This window comes from Hyperolius riggenbachi, chromosome 4, assembly GCF_040937935.1.
Source record: "Hyperolius riggenbachi isolate aHypRig1 chromosome 4, aHypRig1.pri, whole genome shotgun sequence".
NCBI lineage: Eukaryota > Metazoa > Chordata > Amphibia > Anura > Hyperoliidae > Hyperolius > Hyperolius riggenbachi.
This window is the reverse complement of record NC_090649.1, coordinates 163,145,981-163,172,099: the sequence shown is the minus strand read 5'-3', so window position 1 is coordinate 163,172,099 and position 26,119 is coordinate 163,145,981. Positions and strand designations below refer to the sequence as shown.

At 42.4% G+C, this 26,119-nt stretch overlaps 1 protein-coding gene across 1 annotated transcript in view; it reads left to right on the top strand.

Moving 5' to 3' along the window:
- The window catches only part of LOC137504725 (uncharacterized), a 189,301-nt gene that overhangs the window by 81,034 nt on the left and 82,148 nt on the right, over window positions 1–26,119 (top strand). The window contains exon 4 of the mRNA XM_068233309.1: window positions 20,154–20,359. Within this exon, the coding sequence (XP_068089410.1) occupies window positions 20,154–20,359 (206 nt within the window). The remainder of the gene's footprint in view (window positions 1–20,153; window positions 20,360–26,119) is intronic.

Genomic DNA, 26,119 nt, shown 5'->3' with positions numbered 1-26,119 from the left:
CATGTGTATGGAGTTCATATTTTGATATGTGTATGCAGTGTTTGTAGGATATACTGTACATGTGCAGGTATAGTCACCATTCCACCTGTTTCATATACAATAACAACGGTGGGGAGAATAACTTTCCTCGTCGTTATATATTTTTGAAATATTATGTATTTTTCTATATAGTTCTTTACATTATCTTTGGTGTCCTGGATTTTTACAGACCTTCATATTTCATTAAGTTATCTTTATTATTGTATTATAAAGTAGGTGTTTATATTCTGTGTTTTTTCGTTGCTATATGTTAATAGGCGCTCTGGAGGCTGTGCTCACCCTCTCCCAGGATCACAGTGGGTCGCTTCCTTGTTTGTGTCCCACTGTGGAGCGCTTGGTGTGCACACGTCTGTCTCTGTTGCGGCGGATGCCTTGCGCTCACACTCAGTCGTGACTCACGATTGGCTGGGCGGCGGAGATGTAGGGGGCGGGTCCCGCACAGTGCCTTTAAATGTCCTCCGCATTGTGTGGTATACAGATATACTTACCGGACGCTTATCTCTGAAGAGGCCGTCATGGTGGACGGCGAAACATGTTAGATAACAGCGTCTAAGGCATCAATCATACCCTGGTGCCACTGTATGGATTGAATAACGGATCTCACCGTTGAATTTCACCGGTGTGGTAACTATGAACTATACGCATTGCTAATCTGCATGATGCTACCTCTTGCACATGGATACTAAATCCAAATTCAACTATCCTATCTGCATGGCCTCTTAACATCTGCCTCTGCTTGCTTGCACAATTGATGCTCAAACTGTGGATGATATAACCAGCATATGGATTGATCCTTTGAGGAAGCTGTCGATACTCATATTAATTACTCTTTATGGGACTGCGATTGAGTCCAGCACTGTTATAACCACATTATTAAGGCATGTCATTTTCTGCTCCGCGATTGGGTTCAGGAACAAACTTTGTGGCAATATAAGAGGAACTCATGCAAGACTTTGCTCATTTGCCCTCATCCATTACTTTGCTTAGCGATCTTGTAACAGCACCAAAAAACTTTTTGGTAACAAATACCTGGATTTGATCTGTTCTCAGTAGATTTGGGGACTGCAGCCTCTGAGTGGCTTATCTGGGATTGAAATGAGATGGCTTTTTTAATGGGGTCTATGGTCCCTATTTTTTAAATGGTTGACAAATTAATTGTGTGTTTTTCTGGTTTTGTGCTTTTGTATATTGTGATTTTTGGTCTATATTAAAGGTATTTTGGCATGCACCCAAGAGTCAGTTGATCTCTATACTATTGCCACTTATTTTTGCTGACATGGTGCATGCAGGAATGTATATTATTACTACGTATTATTTAATATAGTTATATGTATTTTTGATAAGTGCCTTGTCACACTTTTTTTCAGAGTAGGTTATTTGCTGCCTTGGTCTCCTACCTTCTGAATTTTTCTACACTATTGCTAAAAAGGCCACTACTATTAACTACTTATACTCTTTAGACACAAATAAATCTGATGGGTAGGTGGCATTGCACCCCAAGAAAAATGCCAATTGTTGCCCTTTTGTAGTGGTGTGACGGATCAGTTAATCTCGGCACGTGGCTCTGAGAGCCGAGCGGCGAAGCTGGGCGCCCTTATAGCAGCAATGCTATGATGTGCGCCCCGAGTAGCGGTAATTCGGGCCTCTGGCGGCTGCCAGACAACTCGGAGGAAGAATAGTATTTAACGCCGCTTGTGAATTTAGCGGCAGCAGAGAGAGCCATCATTCGGCTCTCCCCGTGCTGAACTCAGCGGCGCCGAACTAATATGTACTCTGGTGTGGATGCACCAAAGGAACACTCTTGGGTTGTTGCTGTTGTTTTAGCAATTCACTGAAGCCATGTTCACAGTGGTGTGTTGCAGCGTAGTGGCTGCTTTGTAATGTGAACACTGCAATGTACCAGCTATGCGATGTTCACAGTGCAGTGGGTGCGTTGCAGCACAATGGGCCATGGCATCGCAACACACTGCATGTAGTGCGTTACAACTAAATGCGCACATTAAGGGCCCTTTCCCATTAGCAAAAGTGATGCGATGCAGCTTCGCATCACTTCCACTGGCGGCCGTGTCACTTCCGCATCTCCAATGCGGAAGTGTTTGGAGGGGACGGCGGGCGGATGCGGCCATGCAAGAATCTGCAGCATGCTGCAGATTCTCGGATCACTCCGCACCTCTTCGCACACAATGCACACAGTGGAAACTGTTCCATCGCCCTGCATTGAGCTCAGGACACCCGTGGTGAATGCGGCTATGTAGCCGCATCGCAGCTAACAGAAACAGGTCCTAACAGTAACAATGAAGCAACTGTCCCAATCCATTGTAGTGCGTTCCTACTGTCACACGGAACTCAATGCAATGGCCACTGTATTGCGGCTTAAGAAACTGAGAGGTTAAAATAAATTATTATATTGTAAGGGAACAAAAATCTAAAAATGGAATGACAACTAAGGCCCATATCCTATAACCTTTTCTCCTGAGTTTTCTTGCAGGAGAAATTATCTTCTGGGAGAAAATTCAGGATAAAAAGTTGTGTAAGAAGATGCAGAAAGCCTCTGGACCACCCTGGAAAGTACCTAACTTTTTATTTTTACCACTCTTCAGGGGTACTTTAATTAAAGTCCACTCATGGACAATCAAGACTCAAGCAGCATGCAGTGCAATGTACAGTAGTATTCTCATTTCGACTATAACATGCTCCAGTCCTGCCTTTGGCTTGTCCATTCTGCTGGATCTTGAAACACAGGCATGCTTTTAATCTGGTCTTCTACTGAAATAGGTCTCTGCTATAGCACAATGACAGCTCTCCATCCAGGGCCGGATTACCGACCAGGCAACAAAAGCAGTCGCTTGGGGCCCCATTCAGAGTCAAAGGGGCCCCATTAGCACATAAACCAGCCCTTGCCATCCTGTCAGCGGTGGCTGGATGGTATAATGGTTAAAGGGACTCTGAGCAGTGCAGTAACTATGGAAAGATGCATATCATTTTAAAGATCTCTTTCTCCTCTTTCCAATGATATCTAAATGGCTGCTCTATGCCTTTTAGTTTTCGATATTTTCGCGATTGAAATCGCGGCCACAGGACGACTTTTCTCCAAAGTCAGCGGTGGCTGGATGGTATAATGGTTAAAGGGACTCTGAGCAGTGCAGTAGCTATGGAAATATTCATATCATTTTAAAGCTCTCTTTCTCCTCTTTCCAATGATATATAAACAGCTGCGCTATGCCTTTTAGTTTTCGATATTTTCGCGATTGAAATCGCGGCTACAGGACGACTTTTCTCCAAAGTCAGCGGTGGCTGGATGGTATAATGGTTAAAGGGACTCTGAGCAGTGCAGTAACTATGGAAAGATTCATATCATTTTAAAGCTCTCTTTCTCCTCTTTCCAATGATATATAAACAGCTGCTCTATGCCTTTTAGTTTTCGATATTTTCGCGATCGAAATCGCGGCCACAGGACGACTTTTCTCCAAAGTCAGCGGTGGCTGGATGGTATAATGGTTAAAGGGACTCTGAGCAGTGCAGTAACTATGGAAAGATGCATATCATTTTAAAGCTCTTTTTCTCCTCTTTCCAATGATATATAATCGGCTGCTCTATGCCTTTTAGTTTTTGATATTTTTACGATCGAAATCATGGCCACAGGACGACTTTTCTCCAAAGTTAGCAGCTCGATTCAGCACAATGCAATGAAATATAAGGAACCCAGGGGGATATAATTACAAACATCATGCTGGTAGGTGTGAGGATGTAATGAATTAGTTGTGGGTATGCTTAAAGGCATATCCACAGGCACTGCTTGGAGTCCCTTTAAGGGCTCTGCCGCTGACACAGGAGACCAGGGTTCGAATCTCAGCTCTGCCTGTTCAGTAAGCCAGCACCTATTCAGTAGGAAACCGTAGGCAAGTCTCTCTAACACTGCTACTGCCTATAGGGCGCGTCCTAGTGGCTGCAGCTCTGGCGCTTTGAGTCCACCAGGAGAAAAGCGCGATATAAATGTTATTTGTCTTGTCTTGTCAAATGATGCCGTGCGCTGCTGATTGTCTTCAGAGCCAGGCTCTCCTCCTAGGTCCCCCTCCTGCTACTGTGCGCTCTGCCGCTGCCCACTCCACCCTCCCTTCCCACAGAGAACCACAGCTGCAGCAAGAATGATAGCAGCAGATGGCAAACGCTCACTCACCTATCCATGATCCAAGCAATAGAGATCCCGTCATCTGAAACCCATCTGTCTCTTCTACAGTGCAGCCGCTCGCTCTGAACTTCCTGATTCTCAGATCAGACATGAAGTAGGAAGTAGTAATAGTAGTAGTAACAGAGCGGCAGCACTCTAGAGGAGACAGATGGGCTCCGGATGACGGGACCTCTATTGCTTGGATCGCAATAGGTGAATGTGATTCATCTGGTGCTGTCATTCTCCCCCACTGCAGCTGCCTTCTCTGCTGGACTATCGTATTCACTGGGATGGAGGCTGCATGGTGGCTGTCTAGTTTGGGAGGAAATTGGTTGTTCGGTGGTGGGAGTGGTTATGTAATTCTGTCTGGGGAACGGCTTCCGGTTTGGCGGTGTCCAGAGCTTTCAGCTATTGCCAGGCTGGAGATGCAGGGGGAAAGTGCTGCTACTGTGATATCTGGTGCCCTCTTCACAGGGGTGCCCCAGCCCCTGAGTGCAAATGTCCCAGCCATTCATCTCTCACTCTGCATTTTGCCGCTGCTATTCCCTGCATTGTGCACCCACAGAGGAAAGCGTGCTGTTGCCCATAGCAACCAGTAGCTCGGCTGCCCGGTGTGTGCGACATATTGCTGTGCAGCTGCATCTTCTGATTCTATTACGACATGATGGGGGGGCCCAAATCAGTTACTTTGCTTAGGGCCCCATTTAGCCTTAATCCGGCTCTGTCTCCATCTGTAGTATAATCTGTGTTCTTGGCTTGGCACTGCATCCAAACAGCAAATAATGTGAACAAAGCAGCAATAATCATGTGATTGCTTGAGGGATGGCATGTCCCATTTTTATGGATAGACTGTGGACATTCCTCTTATGTCCTGACATTCAATTCCCAATAGAAACCTAGAGCAGCTCAGGTCGTTCATAGCTTTGTGATGTGGTATAAAGCTATAGGTGGTGCATTACTGGGCAGAACTTGTGATATGAGGACATCAAGGTCTTTCTGGATCTGCACTGCAAGGGGAAAAGTCATTTTATTGGTTGCAAATACTATTCAACCAACGTAATAAGGTTTTAAGTAGTTTGTCTATCTCTAGCAGGAACATAACATTTTTGTATGTGTTACATAGAAAAGCCACACGATTAAAGTATGCAATGTTCATTAAGATGCTTTTACACTATTAGAAGAAGCAGACCTTGACAGTATTTGATTGTGAGCCATCACTGTATAGTTAATTTGTCTAGTTCTCATGCTTGCCTTCTGACAATACCAGTTAGCATTATGACTCGGAGGCAAAATATTTTTTTAATTTCATTTGAGGTTTAGTTTTGGGTTGTCTGCAATACCCAATATAAGCAGACACTTGTGAGTCAGTTTGTCTCCATGGTGACCGGTATTAATGGAGCTATTTGAATAATGTGTTTGTATCAACATATGGAACTTTATTTTAGAATTTTTCTCACTTAGGTCATAACAATGGCATTTGGTGATCAAGCCCTGCAAATTGCCTTAATCAGGACATGTGTGCTGCATTGAACACTGATTTTATGTGCTGTTACCCACTATGATCCTTTTATTTAAACACAAGCCAAGTGATGTAGTGTTTTTGTAGTCTGGCTACTACTGGCTGCTTTGTCTACGTTTTCCTGTTCTGTTTAACTCCGGGGAAATTGAAGAAATTTTCACCACATGTTCATAACAAATTAGTAATAAACCTAGATGAGCCAAAGTTTAACAACAATAAAACACAAATTAAAACAAACGAAAAAATAAAACTAGCTCATCTCTTAACTTACTGGAGCCACATTCAAAGGAACTAGAAGCCTAAGCTTATAATTTCTGTTTAAAATGTAACTCTAGTCAAAAAAGCTGGAAGTAACAGGCTTAAAGGTGGCCAATTATTGTTATTAGAAATTTTATTAAATGTATTCAAAAGTATTAATTTAAAACTGTTGCCCTAGTGTTTGTATTTTAACCTGCAGAATTGTTTCTCAGATTGCTGTACTAGCTTTACCTCTTCTCTTTTCTAATGCCAGTTTCTGCTTGCACAGCTTGGGGTTTGGATATGCCATAGTAATGCCCCTTTAAATGCATCTCTGAGGTTTGTCTCCTATCAAAAAAATTTTCTCTGCTCCGTGTCTTCCTGTGTCTGAGTTTGCTTACCTAGTAAATTTGTAAATAAAACCAAGAAATAAAAAAAGGGTCGTAAGGCCTTGTTCGCATTGCGTTCCGCGATGGGCATTCTTTTTACGTGATTTTTTTTGCGATTCCCGTTGCTTGGGTGGGCAGTGTGTTTTTGTTAACAGCGCTTTTCTAAGTGCTTTTCCAGAGCATTTTTTTTTTATTCACTCCCTGACGCAAGTCAGGAAGTAAACTCTTTGACCCACATAACGAACGCAATCGTTGCACAAAGCGATTTTGTGAGCATTTTGCATTTTTCCTATACCTTGCATTGAAGCGGAATTGCCCCAAAACTGGTCCAAGCAGCGCTTTTCAGATCAGAAAGCAAACGGAACGCCCCAATCTGAACTAGTGCATAGGAAAGCATGGTGTAAGCGCTTTCAGGGCGATTTTGAAAAATCGCCTGCACTTGAAAAAATGAAAAAAGCGCCTCTAGTTTGAATGAGCCCTAAGACAAGGAAGATTGGAGCTCCTGGAGCACTAAAGTGGACTCAGGAAACTCCCACACAGAAATATTTTTATGTATGTCAAGGCTATGTAATACCTAGGTTCTTAACTCATGGCAGCTGTACCCCTGGGGGTACTTCAGTGGGGCTCAGGGAGTACTTAAACTTGTTGTCATAGTCAATACATTATTGTAACTTTTGAGGTTAAAGTGAACATGAGGCGAACCTCGGGTCAAAAACCAGATACTTACCTAAGAAGAGGTTACCCTCTGTATGCTGTAGAGACTTTTGGGTTCCTCATGCATGGGCAGTTGCAGGCATGGCTGTAGTCCCACAGTACGGCTGAGCTTGTGCATGAAGAGGAGTGCTGCCCACATCTGAAATCCAACAAGCTCTTGTCAGATCTCTTTGGGGGGTCTGCGAGAGGCACTGGTGGTCGAGAGGACAGCGTGGAAAGGCTCTACAGGATGCAGAGGCCACCTTCTTAGGTAAGTATCTAGTTTTTGACCCAAGGTTCACCTTGAATACACTTTAAAAATGATAAACCATATTTGAACAAACTAACAAACTAATAGCACTAAGGAATATGATCTTTACAATCCATGACAGAAATGAGCAATACGTGGGTTTGAGATAGATGTAGGTGCTTTTAATGCAGACATTATTCATCTTTTTTTTACTTTTCTGATTATTCCAAGCAAAAGCAAAGTAATAAATAGCATGTACTAATGAGTACAGTTATTGAAAAGTGAATTCAATACTAAAAGGAAAAATGCAGACAATATAAACAACCTAAGCACACTGTGTGTCTCACAGCAATAACTAGTATGTTAAAGTTAAGAAAAGTATTAAATAACAAGCAACAATGGGTAGACATATTGAGAAATAATTTAGAATGAACAAACCCCTGGAAAATAACAGATAATTAAAAAAAAAGTTTAATCAAAAGTTTGCAAATCAGGAGAAATGTTATCACATCTTCCTGAGAGTATCAAAGGTCACAAAAAGAAAACACTGTAAAAACCCGTACCGTACCAGTAATGTGATACTGCACGGGGCACATAAGGGTAATTTGAGGTTCTGGTGATGCCAAAGAAGACATAAATTATGAGTCCAGGCCATCATGCTCCACTGCTCCATGCTCCAATTCTGACACAGCCATTGTAAGAGCTTTCAGAGTTGGACAGATTTAAACACGAGCTCTATACTTGTGTAGGAGCTTTTCTCTTATTCCAGAATTGCATTTATTAGCAGCTTGCACTACAGTACCAGTAGTTTCTTTCTTGGACTGGACCATACCAGCTAGTTATTCACTTTATCTTTCAGCAGTTTTGATGAGAAATGCCAAGAGTAGTAGGAACATGTCCCTGGGAGCTTGCGCAAATCTGGCAAAGTAAATACATAAGTATTATTATTAATTACATAGCAGATAGAAAACCATGTCAGTGATTCCTCTGTTGAACTCCAAATACACATAGTGCACATAGCAGATAATGCAGAACAGCAACTATCATAATATGTGACATATGAGAGCAAGAGGAAGAAAAAGAATCACTGCTGTGCTAATATCTACTAGAAAATATTAGTAGAACAGAATTGTATTCAATAATATCATGCACGTCATCCTCATTAGAAAGCAAACTACAACTTCTAAACTATCGAGGCAATTTTTGGCCTGTATAGATATGATTTTAGTTTCAGTTACTCGCTTTTACACTCACAAATTTTTCAATGGATTTTTCTTGGGAAATAGTAAGACCCTGTTTACTTTAGCAAACGCAGATGGCCATGCCTTTGAGATGCAATGCATTGACATCCATCGCCCAGCTGATCCCGTTCTCTATGGTGAATGAGTCAGCGTTCTGTTACACAAAAAAATACATGCAGCAGTGTGATAACGCAACACACTGCTGGGCAGCGCAATAATGAGAATGTCAGACAGTGCAGTCTATTCACTTCCAATTTTCTTTTGCATCGTACACTATACGTGTTGCTGAAATGCACATGCCATCATGTAGTGTGAACGAGGTCTAAGGGCCCTTTTCCACTTGCAATCGCTAGCGTTCACGCTGAACGCTAGCGATTGCTGAATCGCAATTACCGGCGATTCCCCGGCGTTCGCCGCCACGATTTTGCTATGCTATGCACTGCATAGCAAAATCGCGGCAATTATCGCTCCGCCGCGCGTTCGCGTTCCCGACAAAAGCGAATCGCGGTAGTGGAAATGACCTACCGCTATTCCTATGTTAAAAAGCAAACCGTAGCGATTGTAAAATCGCTAGCGGTTTGCGGTTTTGCGATTCAGCCAGCGCAAACGCGCTGGTGGAAAAGGGCCCTTAGTGTTCTCATCATGGTAAATCTTGAAGTGGAAGGGAATAATTCTTATTATCTCAAGGCTAAATATTTAGGTATGTGTAGCCCTTTTAGAGAGGGGAGTGTGATGTGGAAATGTATTTCACATGTGTAATGTAAAATTGCATGTTAGGCTAAAATTCGCTTTGAAGTTAGCATTGTGGAATCAAAACGGCGCATAGAGAGAGGCCTAAGCGCGCATTTGGTCGCATGTACTGAGTTGCTAGGCGACCATGCATACAAAGCAGGGAACCTTCCAGAAGTGCCGTGCAAGCAGAGCGAGGGGACAGCGCAGGTGCAGAGGTCACAGTGGCGCAAGACACAGGCAGAGGGAACTGGTTTAAACCAGTTCTCCTCACAGGATTTCAGTTTGTCAGGCGGCGGTGAGCAAGGGGAGCAGAGGCCCAGACCGGAGCACCCGTAGCAGCCACCCCATTAGGCATAGCAGGGGCTCGGCAGCAGCTATCCGGACACAGCTAGGAGGAGAGCATAGCCAGAGGGGACAGAGACCAGGTGGCCACGGAAAAGTACTACAGAGATATCAAGCCAGATCACTGTTGAGACAGATGAGTATAAGTATTGCGACTTTGCTACAGACTGTGATCAGAGTAAGCACCTGCAATTAGGTGAAAGGAGCCATAATTCAGCGTGGGTTATCTGAGAGAAAGGTACAGTTATCCACCGTATACTGAATTTATCCTCTGACAAATGTGGTGAGATTAAGATCTGCCTGCTTGATATAGCCGTAAAGAAACAGTAACCTTGTGGTGATAAACAGTCATTTCTGCAACTTAGTCTTGTATTGCCTAAAGAAACAGACTGTGCCCAAGTTACAGAAAGTGTGAGAAAACTGTGTTGCCTAGAGAGAGCGAAGGGCCTCTGTCAAGTCCCCAATTCGATATCTAGCTCAGCCGCAAGTGGTGATTTTGATTCAGAGACATTTTGCCTGTCAGCCTGCAGCAGTCATTAAGATCTATGACAGCAGAATAGTGAAGTGCATCTTTTAGTGATATTTGTTCTACCTAAGTGCAAGATTTGTGCAGGAGAGAGGGAGAAGGAGCTTTTAAGATAACCTGTCAGTTGAACAAACAAGTTCTGTTAACCTGTCAGCAGAAAAGGAGAAGATCTGTGTTAGAGTCACCCTGCATCCTGTGATACTAAAGAAACTACAGTGCAAAGGAAAACAGCATCTGAGAGAGAAAGGAGTCAAAACAGTGTTAGTGATTCAAGTATTGCAATTGCACAAAATGGAGCTGCCTCTAACAGCTTAAAGAGAGAGTGATCTTACTACAGAGGGAGATACTGGTGCTGTTTCTGGTTGCATTTGTTTTCTTTGTTTATTTTGTTTCTTTTTATTTATTTTACCCATTATCCTTTCATTTCATTATTTTTATTTTATTTGGTTATTTTATTATTTTGGGGCCACAGTACATATAAAGAGAGTTTGAGAAATCCTCTGAGTCAAAAGAATAGAAAGTATTCCCGTGCCTTAAACCAACTAAATAAAAGTGAGAGCTGTATCAGTACCATATTAAAGAAAAACTCTAACTTTTCCCCCACAAGGTTTTGCTGAGCAATATAGCTTGGACTTGGTAACAAGGGACTGAGACTGTATAGAACTGAGGTTGCTCAGTAGACCTGTCCTTGCCCAAGTCCCTACACAACAACCTATGGTACTGTGATAATAAGTGTTTTAGTGAATAGTGGTTGGAGATTGTAATAGAAGAGAGAAAGATCTGTTGTAGCTCAAATTGTATGTAAGAAATGTATACGTAACCTGACTTTTTATTCCGAAGCTTCTTACTGGTGCACCGGTTGTGAAGAGGAGAAGATTTTCTGACATTGTATTGTGAAAAGAGTTTATATTTGTGTTAAGAGTTATTACTGGTTGAGGAAGTTACCAGTTCACCATTGTTAAGTCACAAATACATTCTTGATATTCACATTTATGTCAGTGTCTGGTGGATTCCTCTCAGCCAGGGCAGAACACAAGGATAAATTGGTTACATATGTATTGTTCTTTAGTTACTGCATCTCTTCTTTGTTCAATTATTTTGTTCACTATTAAAACCTGTTGGCTGGCATCTTTTCCTCATTGCTAACTTACTACCTCAGCTCTTAGCCATAGTTTTCCACACCTTGTTCTAGTGATGGCCAAATAGTAATAATAGTGGCATGAAATACGGTAGTAATATGCAAATTGGAACTCATGGCTTTGCAAATATCAGGCAGCGCTGTCCACTTTAGTTCTGGATGCAGAGCGGCATAAAGGCCTCCTAATTGAAGAATAAGCATCGTGTCTTTTGGATCTGCTTTGGGAGTGGTCATATATGAATAACATTTGCTTAAAGGGACCCTGAACCGGTTAAAAAAACAGAATTTATGCTTACCTTGGGTTTCCTCCAGCCCACCGTTGGCCACAAGGTCCTCCAGCGTCCTCCTGACTCCTTCCCCGGTCCCAGTTCTGGCTCTGGTTACACGATGACTTTGGCCTGAAGTTGTCAGGTCTGCTTCCCGCTGCAGATGATTGCGTCATTACGCCGGCCGTCGTAAGAGTCCTGCTCATGCGCGGTTCAATCTTAGAGAACCACACATGCGCAGGACTCTTATGCCGGCCGGCGTGATGACGCGTATTGTCCTCAGCAGGAAGCAGACCTGATTGTTTTAGACCAAAGTCATCGTGTTACCAGAGCCGGGACCGGGGAAAGAGCAAGGAGGATGTCGGGGAACCTCACGACCTACGGTGGGCTGGAGGAAGCCCCAGGTGAGTGTAAGTTCTGTTTTTATAACTTGCTCAGTGTCCATTTAAGAAGGCATTAAAGAATTAATTAGATATTGTTAATATTCTAAAATATAGCAACACTGACTTTAGTTGGATCAAATATTGTACTCAGCGTTTGGAAAGATATTGGATTTTCAGTATCTTAGAATGGTTTTTAGGAGGGTGGAATGAGCAAAAGACAGGGTGTTTATACCAAAATCTGTTTCCTTTTCTGGGGCCTTTTCTAGGCATGTTATTGCTTTTGTTATTACAAACTTCCTTGAATAAACACATTTTAAAAGTTTATTGCTGTTATTGTTTAATAGGTGAGACAGGGTAAACAATAACGGAAAACACTGCTCAGACCGACCCAGTGGTCTGATGGACGGTGGTGCTGGAAAGTAGGCTTGCACAAAGTCTGAACAGTCATATCCATAAAAATGCTCCACAATCCACCATCTGTTCCATAAAATCACACGTCTTTATTAAACTTCTTCACAAGAAACAGATGGAATCACAAACGCATTTCAAACCAATTTATCAGCTCTTAATCATAGCTGACAATAGATAGAAAGTTACTTTGATATCCTAAGCTCCTCCCACCTCCAAACCCAACATTCCGAAACAAGATATGCGTTGGAGCCCACAGAAACCAAACGTGAGTGTATGGTAGTGCTGCCACCAAACACAGAATATGTAGGTCTCAATGCGCATTTCAGTGGCACTATATAAATCTAAAATAGTAATAATAAATTGATCCCCCCCCCCCCTAGAGCTCATGTGCCAGTTGGAAAATACATTATGTCCTCTAAATATTGTTTTTTATTGAAGGTATTTTCCATCCCTCTGGCTGGATAGTGTAGTGTAAGGGCTCTGCCTCTGACTCATGAGACCTGGGTTCAAATATCAGCTCTTCCTGTGTAGTAAGTCAGCACCTATTCAGTGAGGAGACCTTGGGCAAGACTCCCTAACACTGCTACTGTCTCTATAGAGGGCACCCTAGTGACTGCAGCTCTGTCACTTTGAGTACACCAGGAGAAAAGCACGATATAAATGTTCTGTGTCTTGTCTTGCTGCTAGATAGTAATGGTCAATGAGATGCAAATAATTCATTTATGCGGCATTATGCAAATGTTGAAAAAAGAGAGTTCGGTCCGCTTCAAAGTCACTCCAACAGTTTATTTGGGACTTATCCCAGAACAGCCACAGAAACACTCAGCTAACATGTTTTGGACCTGCAGTGGTCCTTAATCATAGCTTATAGTATGCAAATGTTGTAAACAGATTTATGCAGTTTGAAAATGAACGATTTTCAATCTGCATAAATTTGCATACAACATTTGCATAATCCTGCATCAACTCAGAATTATTTGCACCTCATTGACTATTCCTCTGCTAGATGCAAACTTATTAAACTTATTAAAAATATATTTTATTTCAGATAAACAGGTAGACCCCGACTTACGAACGCCCGACTTATGAACAACCCGCCGATACAAATGGCATGGATTCTCTGATTCTGTGAGAACAAGTCAAAACATTTTTCAAATTGAACTTATATAAGCAGGTACAGGTGACACAGAGGGGGACACTGGAGGCACAGGGGGCACAGAGGAGGTACAGGGGACAGAGGTACACAGTGTTCCGACTTAAGAACAGATTCAGGTTAAGAACGAACCTACAGTCCCTATCTCATTCGTTAACTGGGGACTACCCGTACAGTATCTTTTTTACAAGATTTGATTTTTAATCCCTTTGTTGTGGTGCTATCACACGTCTCTCTTATGGGTTGGAGAAATTGAGTGGGACTTATATAGTTACTAGCGTTCTGCAGTCACGTGGTAAGCGACGCATGTAGAGAAGAAATTAACCTGGCAAGTTGCATTACAAAGAAAAAATACCTTGCTTGGCAGATAAACATCTGTTTCTTTGTATGATCCAAGCCAATCACTATCATTTTCCTATTAAGAAAGGCAAGAATTTTTGAATCAGGATGATACCATTCCATGGCTAACTTAGAAGCAAAGGGGTAAGCTTTCAGCTAATAAGTCTTCTTCAGACTTTGAAGAAGGTTTAATAGGCAAAATCTTACTCCTTTACGTCTAAATTAGCCAACAAATGGTATCAAACTCATTCAAAAATTGTTCTTTTTCCTGAGGGCTAACACAGTATAACACTCTACTGTTTTCCCATTGAGAAAAGACAGTTCTTTACAAATGGGCATGCGTATAATCAGAATCAGATTTATTTCAACAAGCATGACAGAGGTGTTCCCGGAATTGGGTTTAGCACAAATACATAGCTCAATATTGAGTGTAGAGATAGACAGGGTCACACAAAGTGCATTGAAATGCAAGAAAAAAAGTAATCAGCAGTAGACATCACACAGTAAGAAACAAAAAATCAGTTAGTCACTTGGGCTGGTTTACTCGCTGACCTAGTCCTATTGGGGTGGGCGGGGGGGGGTAGGATGTGGAGGAAGTTCAGGCGACTGACAGCTGAGGGGAAGAAAGAGTTTCTGTGTCCAGGGGTCCTGGTGGAGATGGCCTGAAAACTCCGACTCGATGGAAGTGGGCTAAAGAAGCAGTGGCCTGTGTGGAAAGAGTCATTGGCAATTTGCAGCACTCTTGAACGCAGTCTGGTGTTGTACATGAGTGAGGGGAGGGGTCTGCCAATGATTCTCTTCACTGACCCGGTGGCTCTCTGAAATTTTTGTCTGATGGTGGCACCAGCATACCAGACCAAGATGGAAGAGCAGAGGATCAATTCAACTGTAGTGGAGTAGAAATTAGTCAGACCAAGTCTTCTGTGGATCTGCAGCTGTTCATATAGGGAGAATGGCAGTGGAGACAGGAGGAACTCCTGGGGTGCACCCATGTTGGTCATCATTCCACAAGAGTAGATGTCCCCCAGCTTGACGACTTGAGACCTATTGTGAGAAAGTCCATGATCCATAGGCGTAGGCCTGGATGGACGCCAAACGCAGCCAGGTCTTCCTGCAGGTTGTGCAGACAGATGGTATTTAATGCTGAGCTTAAGTCCAGGAGTAGTATTCTGGAGTGCATATCTGGTCTGTCTTGGTGGTCACTGGCGAGCTCCAGGCAGATATTTATGACATGGTCGATGGACCTGTTTTACCTGTAAGCAAACTGTAAGGGGTTCCAGAAGGGGCAAGGTGGAGAGCTAAAGGGTGGATAGGACTGATCTCTCCAGTGTCTTCATGATGACTGATGTCAGGGACACAGGCCTGAAATTGATAAGGTTGGAGATATCTTGTTTCTTGGGGACAGATATAGTGGTGGACCTTTTGACCTCTTGAAACATGCAAGGACTCTGCCTTCCACCAGTGACCTGGTGAAGATGGCAGAGAGTATGGGGCGAGTTGCCACAAACAGGTTTTAAGGCAGGCTGTAGACATGCTGTTGGGGCCTGAGGCTTTTTCCTGACATTCAGCATGAACAGGAGGCTCAGGACATCTGCCTCACCTATTTCCAGAGAGGCAGGGCTCCAGCTTGCGACATTGCTCTCTTGGGCTGAGGGAGGAGTAGGCGGCGACTGGTGCTCCTCAAGTGGTGCTGGGCTCTCAAATCTGCAGTTGAATTTGCTGAGTTCTTCAGCCAATTTCATTCTGGGTGTTGCATGTTGAGGTAGGAAGGGGGGCCTATAGTACTGCTAAGGTGAGCACACATGCAGGGCTTTCATGATTTTCACTGTGATTGCACCATGGATTTTCCTTTTTTGGCTGTATTATGTGTAAGAAAAAAATACTCCTTAAGTAACTCACTCCCGATGAGTCACACTCTGGAATCAACTTTACTGAACTTTGTCCTTAAGTTATGTAGTACAATTTCATTCACCCTGCAAACAAAATACACAATCTCTTTCTCTTCAAGTTTAGTCATGTAGTTTGTTTCATTAGGAAAATATGGAGTGCATGGTTTTGTATGGACACAACAAGATGATTTATTAGAATTTATTTTTTCCTCACACCAAACACCGTACTTCCTAACTGCTTTTCATCATATAGAGTTTATATGTTCCCATATCTTGAACGTATCTCTCCATGATGGATATTCTCAAGCTGCTTTGGGATTACAACTGTGTCCTCAGTGTTACCCTTATGTCGTGATGTATTCTCTCATAATTCCTACAGACATCCTCTTCGGCCCTCACTCTCTTCAGTAGCTCCCTAGCCAGCACCGGCTTTACCTAAAAATATTAGATTATATCACCAAGTAGGATGATTAAATTCTTTATTAATTCAAATTTACGTTATTTATACGTAACATCACCTTCATCATATTCTCTCACTGAACAGCACTTTATTTATACTAGGAAGGCCCACAAAACCACAGAATGTTAGAGCCATTTCTTTAAGATTCTGGTTACATTGCATTTACCAGATTACTCGAACAATCCCACTTGGCAGCAACAATCACTGATCTCAGGGATCAAAATCACTGAGATCACATTTTTTCCCAATCTGGTCCTTAATGTGAACATTAAGGCTACTTTTACACCAGATCAAAGAAATAGCATCACACACTGCCGTAACAATAGGGGATGTGACCCCTGCTCCCGCAGGGGGGCCTGGGCCCCCCCCCCGGGGCCTGCTCGGGGCCGTTTTGGGGGGCTGGAGGGGTCGCAGCATGAGGGGAAAGCCATGCCCACAGTCGGTGGGGAGGGTGGACGGTCCCCCCCTCCCTCACCTCGAGGCTCTCCCCTCTGCGCTCCCCTCTAGCTTAATGAGTGTCCGGGCAGCGGCAGGCAACGGCTGATACATACCTTCCGTCTTCCGTGCGCTCCAACGTGCGTTACTCACTCTAGTCTCTGACGCGTCTTCCTGTATAAAACAGGAAGTCGTGTCAGACTAGAGTGAGGAACGCACGTTGGAGCGCACGGAAGACGAAGGTATGTATCAGCCGTTGCCTGCCACTGCCCGGACACTCATTAATCTGGAGGGGAGCGCAGAGGGGAGAGCCCCGAGTGAGGGAGTGGGGGGGGAATGTCCGCCCTCCCCGCCGACTGTGGGCACGGCTTTCCTCTCAGGCTGCGACCAGTCCAGCCCCCCAAAACAGCCCCGAGCAGGCGCCGGGGGGGGGGGGGGGGGGGAGCGGGGACGACACGCTCAGAATTTCTGCAGGGGGCCCGTTGGGGCCTAGTTACGCCCCTGGCGTCACACCACAAAAGTGGTGACAAGTCAAATCCATGTTTTCAATGCAATGCAACATGTACATGTATAGTGCACTGCAGCACAGTCCACAGATTTATGCTTGCATCACACCTGAACAGTGCACATTGCCTGAAAACGCACTGCAGGCAGTACATTTTTCCATCAGGACTCATCGCACTGCACCGTAAAACCACCAGTGTGAAACGCCTCCTTGAATGCTGCACAGCATTTTTTTAGCTGGTAAAAAGGCCTGCAGGTAACAATTGTCCAAATGATCCTGAACCAGTCAGGAATGTACGCTCTGCCTCCAAAGAAAAGTTAGCCTTTGCACCTCTTACCTGTCACAGAATGTAGTGGCTGATAATAAAGCTTCCACGGAGAGGTAGAGTTTATTTATACATTCTAAGTTGATTTGGGCATTTTGGGGTCAATTCAGAAAAGGCTGTGCGGTAAAAAAAAATCTAGTCGGGAAAATACCGCATTCGGTATTTTAAACTTTTGTGTGGTAATTCATAAACATTTTCATAGCTGCGATAGAAATGCGGTGATTTACCGAACTAAACTGTCAACATGAGAAGAGTAACTGACTGAGTTGTTACATTTCTCCATGCAGAGACAGCATTGCAATAAAAGAGACATCCCAACTTCAGTTTAGATGGGCATGTTTTGTTATTCTGCCTTTGCTTGCTCTGAATCTGCTCTGAATCTGTCTATTAGTTTTTCTAAACAATCTATTTAATTGCCAATGCTTAAAAGAACTTCAAGAAACTTTGCACATGCCAGGCTTTGTGATGTTCCACTCCAGCAAAAACACATCTGAAAAACAGGAACCCAAGAGGTTAAACACACAGACTAAGGTATTCAGGGGAAACCTTGTTTGTTCTACTCTCGCTGCAGCTGCCTGGGGGGAGATCTCACTGCTTCTGCTTGTGAGTCACACAGTCCCACGCTCTTATTACCTCTTCAAAGCAGGTGGTATTTTTCCATGTCATTACCGAGTGTTCTAATCTTTATGTATTGACATTTACTGACGTGTTGAGGTAATTGCCGCGCAAGTCGGTAATTTACCTCACTGCTCGTGAATTTCAGCTTTTCATGCGGTAAGAGCTTTTATGAATTTAAATTTGCCTAAGTGCTCGGTAATGCTTTATGAATTAAGGCCATTATGATTTTATAACATTATGTGGTTTTTCAGTGAAAATAATAATAAATGGAATAATATAGAAACATTTAAATAAAGGCCCATATGCAATTGACTTTTTATTCTGATTTATGTCCTGGGCGATACATTTTCATCTTCTTTTTAAAATAACCTTTCAGCACTCTGCATCTGAAAAAGTTCCAAAAAGTCCCCCCTCCGAGTTGTCATAACTTGGAGGGAGCTGTAATTACCCTTACACACCCCAGGCAGCATTACCTGGTACTATGGGGGTCTGGTTTCAGCTCCCAATGGTGAGCGCTATGCGCCAAAACCACCTGCTTTGTAAATGCACACACCATTTGGGCCTGATTTACTATTATCATGGAAATAAATCATTGGGAGGAATCCTGATAGGAGATCCGGTAAATAAAACACGTGGTTTTCTTATGATTTTATTGATGTGAAAAGGTCCTTAGTGTTAAGAAAAGAAATATACTCATAATCAGATAGATCTATTAAAAAATATAAACGTTATAACTAGTGAAAAAGACATGGTAAAATGTTTATTGTAGTAGTTGTTACATTTTTTTAAATAAATGTATAACCAGACGATAGATAGATAGATAGATAGATAGATAGATAGATAGATAGATAGATAGATAGAGAGATAGATAGATAGATAGATGATAAAATAAATTTTACTTGTGCATTTACCTGAAGTTACATACACATACTTATCATCTTCAGCTCCTTTGCACTTGTTTCTAAATGATGTTTGATCTAACATATGGGAAGGTTAACTTGCTTACACATCCAGAGTATTGCTGTCTTGTCCGTTTTGCCTATAGGAAGATGAGCCCCTGATACCAATACTGCTCTGGCTTTCAACTCTAACTGGTTCGTTTCCAGGTACTAGCAGGAATGTAAATATGGAATGAATCAACTTTTTCCACATTTTCTTTAGCAGTCATTTTATGAAGAACAGATTTTCCACAGAGGAAATTAAAAAGTACATAAAACTGGGAAACTGTGGTGTTGTTGAGAACAGCATCGGCTTTCAACGTCATTTTACAACTAGTGGCATATATACAAATGGCATTAATACAGACTACAAAGTTTGTTTCAATTAGCTCAGATTTTCTTACAGAAGATGAATTATCACCGTTTGCCTAGAATAACAGTTTTTTTTACCAAGTAATGTTTATTGTTATTGGTAACCCTTCAAATAAAAGCTACAACTCTTTTTTTGAATGCATGATTCATACGTTGGCTTTTTTGCGCTAATTGGCTGAATTTAAAAGGTCGTTTATAATTTTTCAGCCATTTACTGAAGTCTGAGAATGCTATTTTTTTCCCATGCTGTAATTGACATTGGATTTTATTATTGTTTTGCATTATTGTCTTCTTAAATCAGTACAGTATTCACAACCCTTTCTTGCATGTGTTTTGTGTAACCGTTCAGATGACAATGTTGGTTAGACATTTCTAAAATTGATTTTGTTTTGCTTTTAATTTTGTTCTTTCTGAATAATATCCCCTAAATATAAGAATGGGTTTCATACAATTGATGTGGACAGCACAAAAAAAAAGCCTGATCTTTACACTGAGATATCTGGATTGCCATCTGAATACAAACCTCATGTGAAACAGATGCTATACGTTTGTATTCAGAATAACATGCTTTTATCATTTGTGTGGGTGCATCTCTCAGTTAGACTTCAGGAACAGAAGGTTCGCTCTGTGGCCCGTAGAGAGGAATTTATGCTGTGCTCTAGTGGAGTATATATTTTTTTCCGTTGTGACACCAGAAATATAACTTTTATTGTTCATGATTCAGATAATTGTTGTAAAAGCAGACAGATAGGAAGTTTCATGTGTGACTTCTATGACTCCCTCAGGATGAGCAGCTGTCAGGTCAGTCCTCACATCGAAGCCCAAAGTCATCAAGAGCAGAGAAAGCAGGACAGCTATTCTGCAGGCGAGCACAATCACACACGTATCTGATGGCCACTGTGTCTGAGTCATCCATGAGTGACCCCTCCATCGATCTACAGCCACAAATTACTACTTACAGCACCCTGTTTGGCAGGCCAACGAGATCAAGGTACAACAAAAACCACAAACAATGTTGATAAATTAACAATTCGGTGTCATTGTTATATGTCCCAAAACAATTTTGTTTTTAACATTTTACTTTTTTCATAATTGTAATTGCTGTTCTCTAACAAATAAAAAGAGAAACACACAGTTAGGTCCCGAAATCGCTTTCAGACGGCAGTAGTTGAAATAAATGCCCTGTTTGTGTCCCCCTAAGCCTGCCAGGGTGAAGATTTCATGTTCCGCACTCTGCACGGACCCGCCGCTACCACCGATCGCGACGCTCTCCCACTGCTGCAGCTTACTAGCCCTGCTGTCAGTATGACAGCGCAGCTCCGTGAGCTGGACAGGAGCCAGTTTCATCTCATTGGCTCACATTGATCACAGGGTCAGGACCTGATGTCTAGTGTCCCCCCATACAGTTCCCTGGTATTTAGTGGTCTTCCCTCCCCTATACAGTTCCCTTGTGTCTAGTGATGCCCCTCTGACTTCTAGATAGTCAGGAGGTCCCTCTTCATCCTTCCACGCTGCTCCATTCATCCGCTGTCCCCCTCTATAATCTGGGCAGGCAACTCAGCCTTTTGGGGGTGACTGCGCATGCGCTGCCCAGGAGGCTTGCAACACGATCGCATGGCTGGGAGCATTCTGGGGTTTTTTTTAGAATTATTCAAGCACAAAATGCTCCCTGCCTTGGACCTTACCTGCAGCTCTCAGATAGGCATATCAGCTAAAAGGAGAAGAGCAGAAATGGACAAGGAAGACTACAGGGGGCTAGAAGAAGCTCCAGGTAAGTTAAACTGGGGACCGTAGCGTTAGTTTATTTTCCCTTAAAGAGGTCCCTGACAATACATGTGGCATGAAGAGATAAACATGTTATATGTAGTACCAATCCTATGCAGACCCTGCATGTGTTCACTTGTCAATATTTTTAATTGCAAGGGTTAATAAGTAAGTTGCTTAATTTGTGCAGTCAGAGCAGTAAGATAGCAGTGGCCAGCCTCCTAATTGAAACTAATTAGAGCATCTGTGTGGCTCTGCAAACTCGTATTATAGCAGGATAGTGATTAAAAGTTCAAGCCATCACATCGCTATGTGGAAGCTGAATGAACAGCAGTAATATAAGTGTGATGTTAAACGTCAGACTGAGATTTAAAACCTTTAAAGCCAGAATGAGAATATGAGACTCCAGGATAGTTCTATTTAGGATTAGTTCCACAGAGACGGCTTCTTATTTCATAGGTTTATTTTAACGTTGGGTTGCACGCTTTATGGATAACAAAATAGATGCTTAGGTCTCTGCTTATTTTTCCACTGTCATTTTATAAAATCCATTGGATCTTAACATTGGTTACACATTACATATTGCAAGCACGTGTTTTGACTTTTTCAGGCTGACATTCTCCCAACCAACTCTCTCTATGTCTTGCCTGTTTGTGCATTAACATGACCTTTATAAAGGATGCATGCATATAAATCCACTTCTACCCTAAAACAGAAGTGCTTAATAAAAGCAAAGCTGAGATGGTCGCTGAGATGCTAATAATTTTGTCATTGAAAGTGCATTCAATTAGCCTATTTCCATACATACAATTTGCTTTAAATTTGCATGCAAGATGGAAAAAATAGCATTGCTTTGACCATATCTAAAGCACAGATGCTGTTTCTTACCTTAAACACTTTGGCCCATATGCAGTTAACTTTTTCTACTGAGTTTTCTCCGAAGTGATATATTTAAACTTTGCAATAGAGATGTTGCGAACATCAAACTTTCCGTTTGTGAATGGCAAACTTCTGCAAATGTTCGCGAACATGTAAACTCAGTGAACTGGCATAGACTTCAATAGGCAGGCAAATTTTAGAACCTACAAAGACAGTTTCTGGCCACAAAAGTGATGAAAAAGTTGTTTCAAGGGGTCTAACACCTGGATTGTGGCATGCTAGAGGGGGATCCATGGCAAAAGTCTCACCAAAAATGACGGAGTTGATGCAAAGTCGGGTTTTAATCCCTAAAGGGCAGAAATCACATTATGCACAGCTCTGGGTGTCAGTGGGCTGTGGAGTGTCTCACACAGAGAAATGCAATAGTACTATCAGAATACAGTGAAATAATAATGCACTGGAGTGGTACTGTGGGTGCAACTTACTGTAGCAACAGCAGTAGTGTGCACACAGCTCTGGGTGTCAAGGGGCTGTGGAGTGTCAGACACAAAAAAAAAAAACACAGGAGACTGATGTTCTAGCCCTCAATAGGGCTGTGTGGGGTGCTTTCACATCAAGTGAGGGACAAGAACCAGGCCTAGCTAATGCTTTCCCTACCTATCTGCAGCAAGTCTGACCCTGCTCTCACTAACAGTCAGCAGCCAGCAAAGAATGAATCCAATATGGCCACTACAACTGCTTTTAGATAGGGGGTGGGGGGACAAGAAGGGGGTGCTAGCTGATTGGCTGCCATGTGTCTGCTGACTGTGAGGTAAGGGGTCAAAGTCAATGATGATGTATAGGGGGCGGATCAAACACACCAAATGTTCGCAGTTCGCCGTGAATGCGAACAGCGGAAATTTGCAGAATACTGTTCCCCAGCAAACAGTTTGGACCATCTCTACTTGCCAATTAAACGCCTTTTAAACCACCAGCAAGCAAAAAACACTAATAATTATATTATTATTTTTAAACGTATTACTAATTATTATTATTGCTAATAAGTAATTATTATTAAACTAATTATTAAACTAATACTAATATTTTTAATAGTACTTTTTTTACCTACTTTTTGGTATCTGTTAAATTACAAAGTGCTGGAAAGTTATTTTAAATAAAAGATGAAAAATGATCTCCTAGGAGAAAACTCAGGAGAAAAATGTAATTGCATATGAGCCTTTTTCTTCTATCTTATCCAGCCATATTAAAGATCTTGCAGGTGGATTGAGCCTGTAACTGACATCCACTTGATACTTCCTTACTCCACCCTCACTACTGATGATGCAGGTTGTCTGTTCTACACCTATACAGCATGAGTCATCAAAAACGAAGTAGGTGAGCAGTGTTCATGTGGAAGTCAGCAACTGTAGATTTGACTACTTGGTTGTCCATTTGAACTTCATATGGTTTTCATATGGCTGTATAACAGAGAATTCAAATGTTGAGGGCAAGAAACTACATCTTAATTAAAGGACACCTAAAGTAATAAAAAAAAAAAAAAAAAAGAAGCTAACCTTGAGCTTCTACCGGCAACCTGCAGCTGCCCTGTGTCCGCGTCAGGACAAACTGATCCTCTGGGCCTCCGCAGTGACCCATGTTCATTTTTGGCGACTCAGCCAGTCGATGACCACTGCGCATGTGCGGCCCTGGCTGCGCACGTCCTAGATCATGCTCGCGTCACCGGAAGCATCCTGGGCATGCGCAATGCGGGAAAATCTCAGGGCGACTGCAGGGGGTTGGTAGAAGCCCCATCTAATTGAAATTGGCTTTTATTTTTTAATTACTTTCGGTTTCCTTTAAACACTTGTGTTTCAGGATACAATAGCTCATTCACATGCACGGGTCCATTGCAGAGTCACTTTGAAGACTGGGGTAGGTTTAGAGGTAATGAACATATAGCTGATTTGGAAGGTTCAGTAAAAGAATGTGAATTTTTAGAACTGCCAGATCAGTAATTGATTGAAATTATTCCTCGGACGAGCTGAGAAGTGGACTTTTACAATAATGTAGTGAACTATAATATTTCAAAAACACAACTTGTCTTCACAGCCAAATGCTTCTTTTTCCCACACTTTATATAATACAATAATCATTCCCAGTTTACAAGGTCAAAGGGATACTTACCTGCCTGTTAACATTAAGATAGATATCAAATGCATATATGACTTGAGCTGTAATCTCACTTTTCTCTTTACTGGTAAGAAAAACAAATATAATGTAAACTTTTTATGCAGCTTCCATAACTTAATCGGATTTTCAAAAGAAGCAATGTCATCTGATTTCAATGCATATGTAAAGCAATCTATGTCATCAATAGCAGATGTAGACGGGGAACTACGTGATTACTTTTCTAACCAACTAGCAATCAACGTGATGAAGCTACTTTAATATTGGAAACCTTTTAAGACCATGACAACGTTTTAGTGGGGGGTTTTCAACAGAGATGGACGTTTTCCAAAAAGGAACCCAAACCATACTCTTCCAGATGAACGAGAGGCATGAAAGTTTGTCATTACACTTCCCTTTGTTCTCTGGTTTATGGCCATGCCACCCAGTAAAGTTGTCCTAAATGGCCCGAACTGACATAAACTTCAAGAGAAAGAAAATGAAAATGTTATGAAGAAAAAAAAATTTATGGAAAGTTCTCAAGCTACAGATGTTTTTGTGATTGACAATTTTAGTGCTCTCTTCAATGCAGCTCAGATATTCTGAAAACCTAGATGTTTGATGGAAAACACAAAACATGCGTAGTAATATTCTGATCACACCAAGAGGAGGGGATTTATATAACATCTACCTCCTGTAATCTTTTTCTGGGTACCTCTTGCTCTAAGATTATTACTTAACTCTTTAGCTGTCAAGGACTACTATATTGCTGAGAAATATTTGATTTGCTATAAATCGAAGCAGTTCATTGTGGCGCATGCTCACTGGTGTGCTGCACTTGATCTGGATGCCACTATAGACGTAATGTTATTACGTCTACAGTAGCACAGTGGGTTTTAAAGTTTAATCGCCGGACCCTCTGAGTTGCTATGACTTGGTGGAGGAATAGTATTTAATGCCACCCGGAATTTTATTCAGCTGCAGCAGGGTGAGCTGTCATTTGGTTCACCCGGCCTACAATCAACTGGGCGGCCAAATCATACGTGGAATCTGCAGAAGTGCAATCATGAGAGGTGCGTGATTCACCCGTGCATGCGCAGAAGCTTGTGACTGAGCCGTGAGTTGTGAACTTTTGAAGGGAACAGTGGCAGCCTGGAGAACAAGGGAACTTTAGTGCTGGAATGGTTAGACTTCCAGCACTCTTTTCTTTCACCTCATGTATCCTTTAACTACTTTCGGACCGCGGTGATTGAAATCTACGCCCTGTTTTGGTGGGCTCCTGGCTGGCAGGGCGTAGATTTCATTCACCATCCGCAGTGCGCATTCAGCGTTTCTGTCGCTCCCCGCCGGTCGCACTGCTCAAACCCGACATTTTTCACTGCAGCTCAAAGGCTCTGCCTGTCTCTATGATGGCAGAGCCATGTGAGCCACTCATGAGCCGATTTCATTGGCTTCTGGCCATGTCTATCAGTGTAAGCCGCTCCCATTGGCTTACATTGATAGACATGGTCAGGAGCCAATGAAATCGGCTTCTGTCCGGCTCACATGACTCTGCCGTCATAGAGATGGCAGAGTCTATATCCTGAGGATCCTGGCGTGCGGCGATGACGGCGGTTGCGGCAGGTATGTGCGTCGATTCATCGGGATTCCGTCGTTCTTGTACCAGTCTCTGGTCCTTAAGGGGGTAGAGACCGCTGGTACTTAAGTGGATAAGATTCCTGACAATTTTGGCATTTTGGCTGGGTCACTACTGATACAGCAATAACTTTTTATTACTTATACCACAAAAGTAATACATTTTTTTTTAATTGTTAGTAAAGGTGTATAATGGCCTATTTCCTTACTTACACATTACACATTGGGTGCAGTTGTTCTAGGAAAATTGACCTTGGAAAAGTCAGTCACATGATTAAGAGATCTGTGCACAAAGCATAATGCTGTCAGCATGAATGGGAGTTTCTTC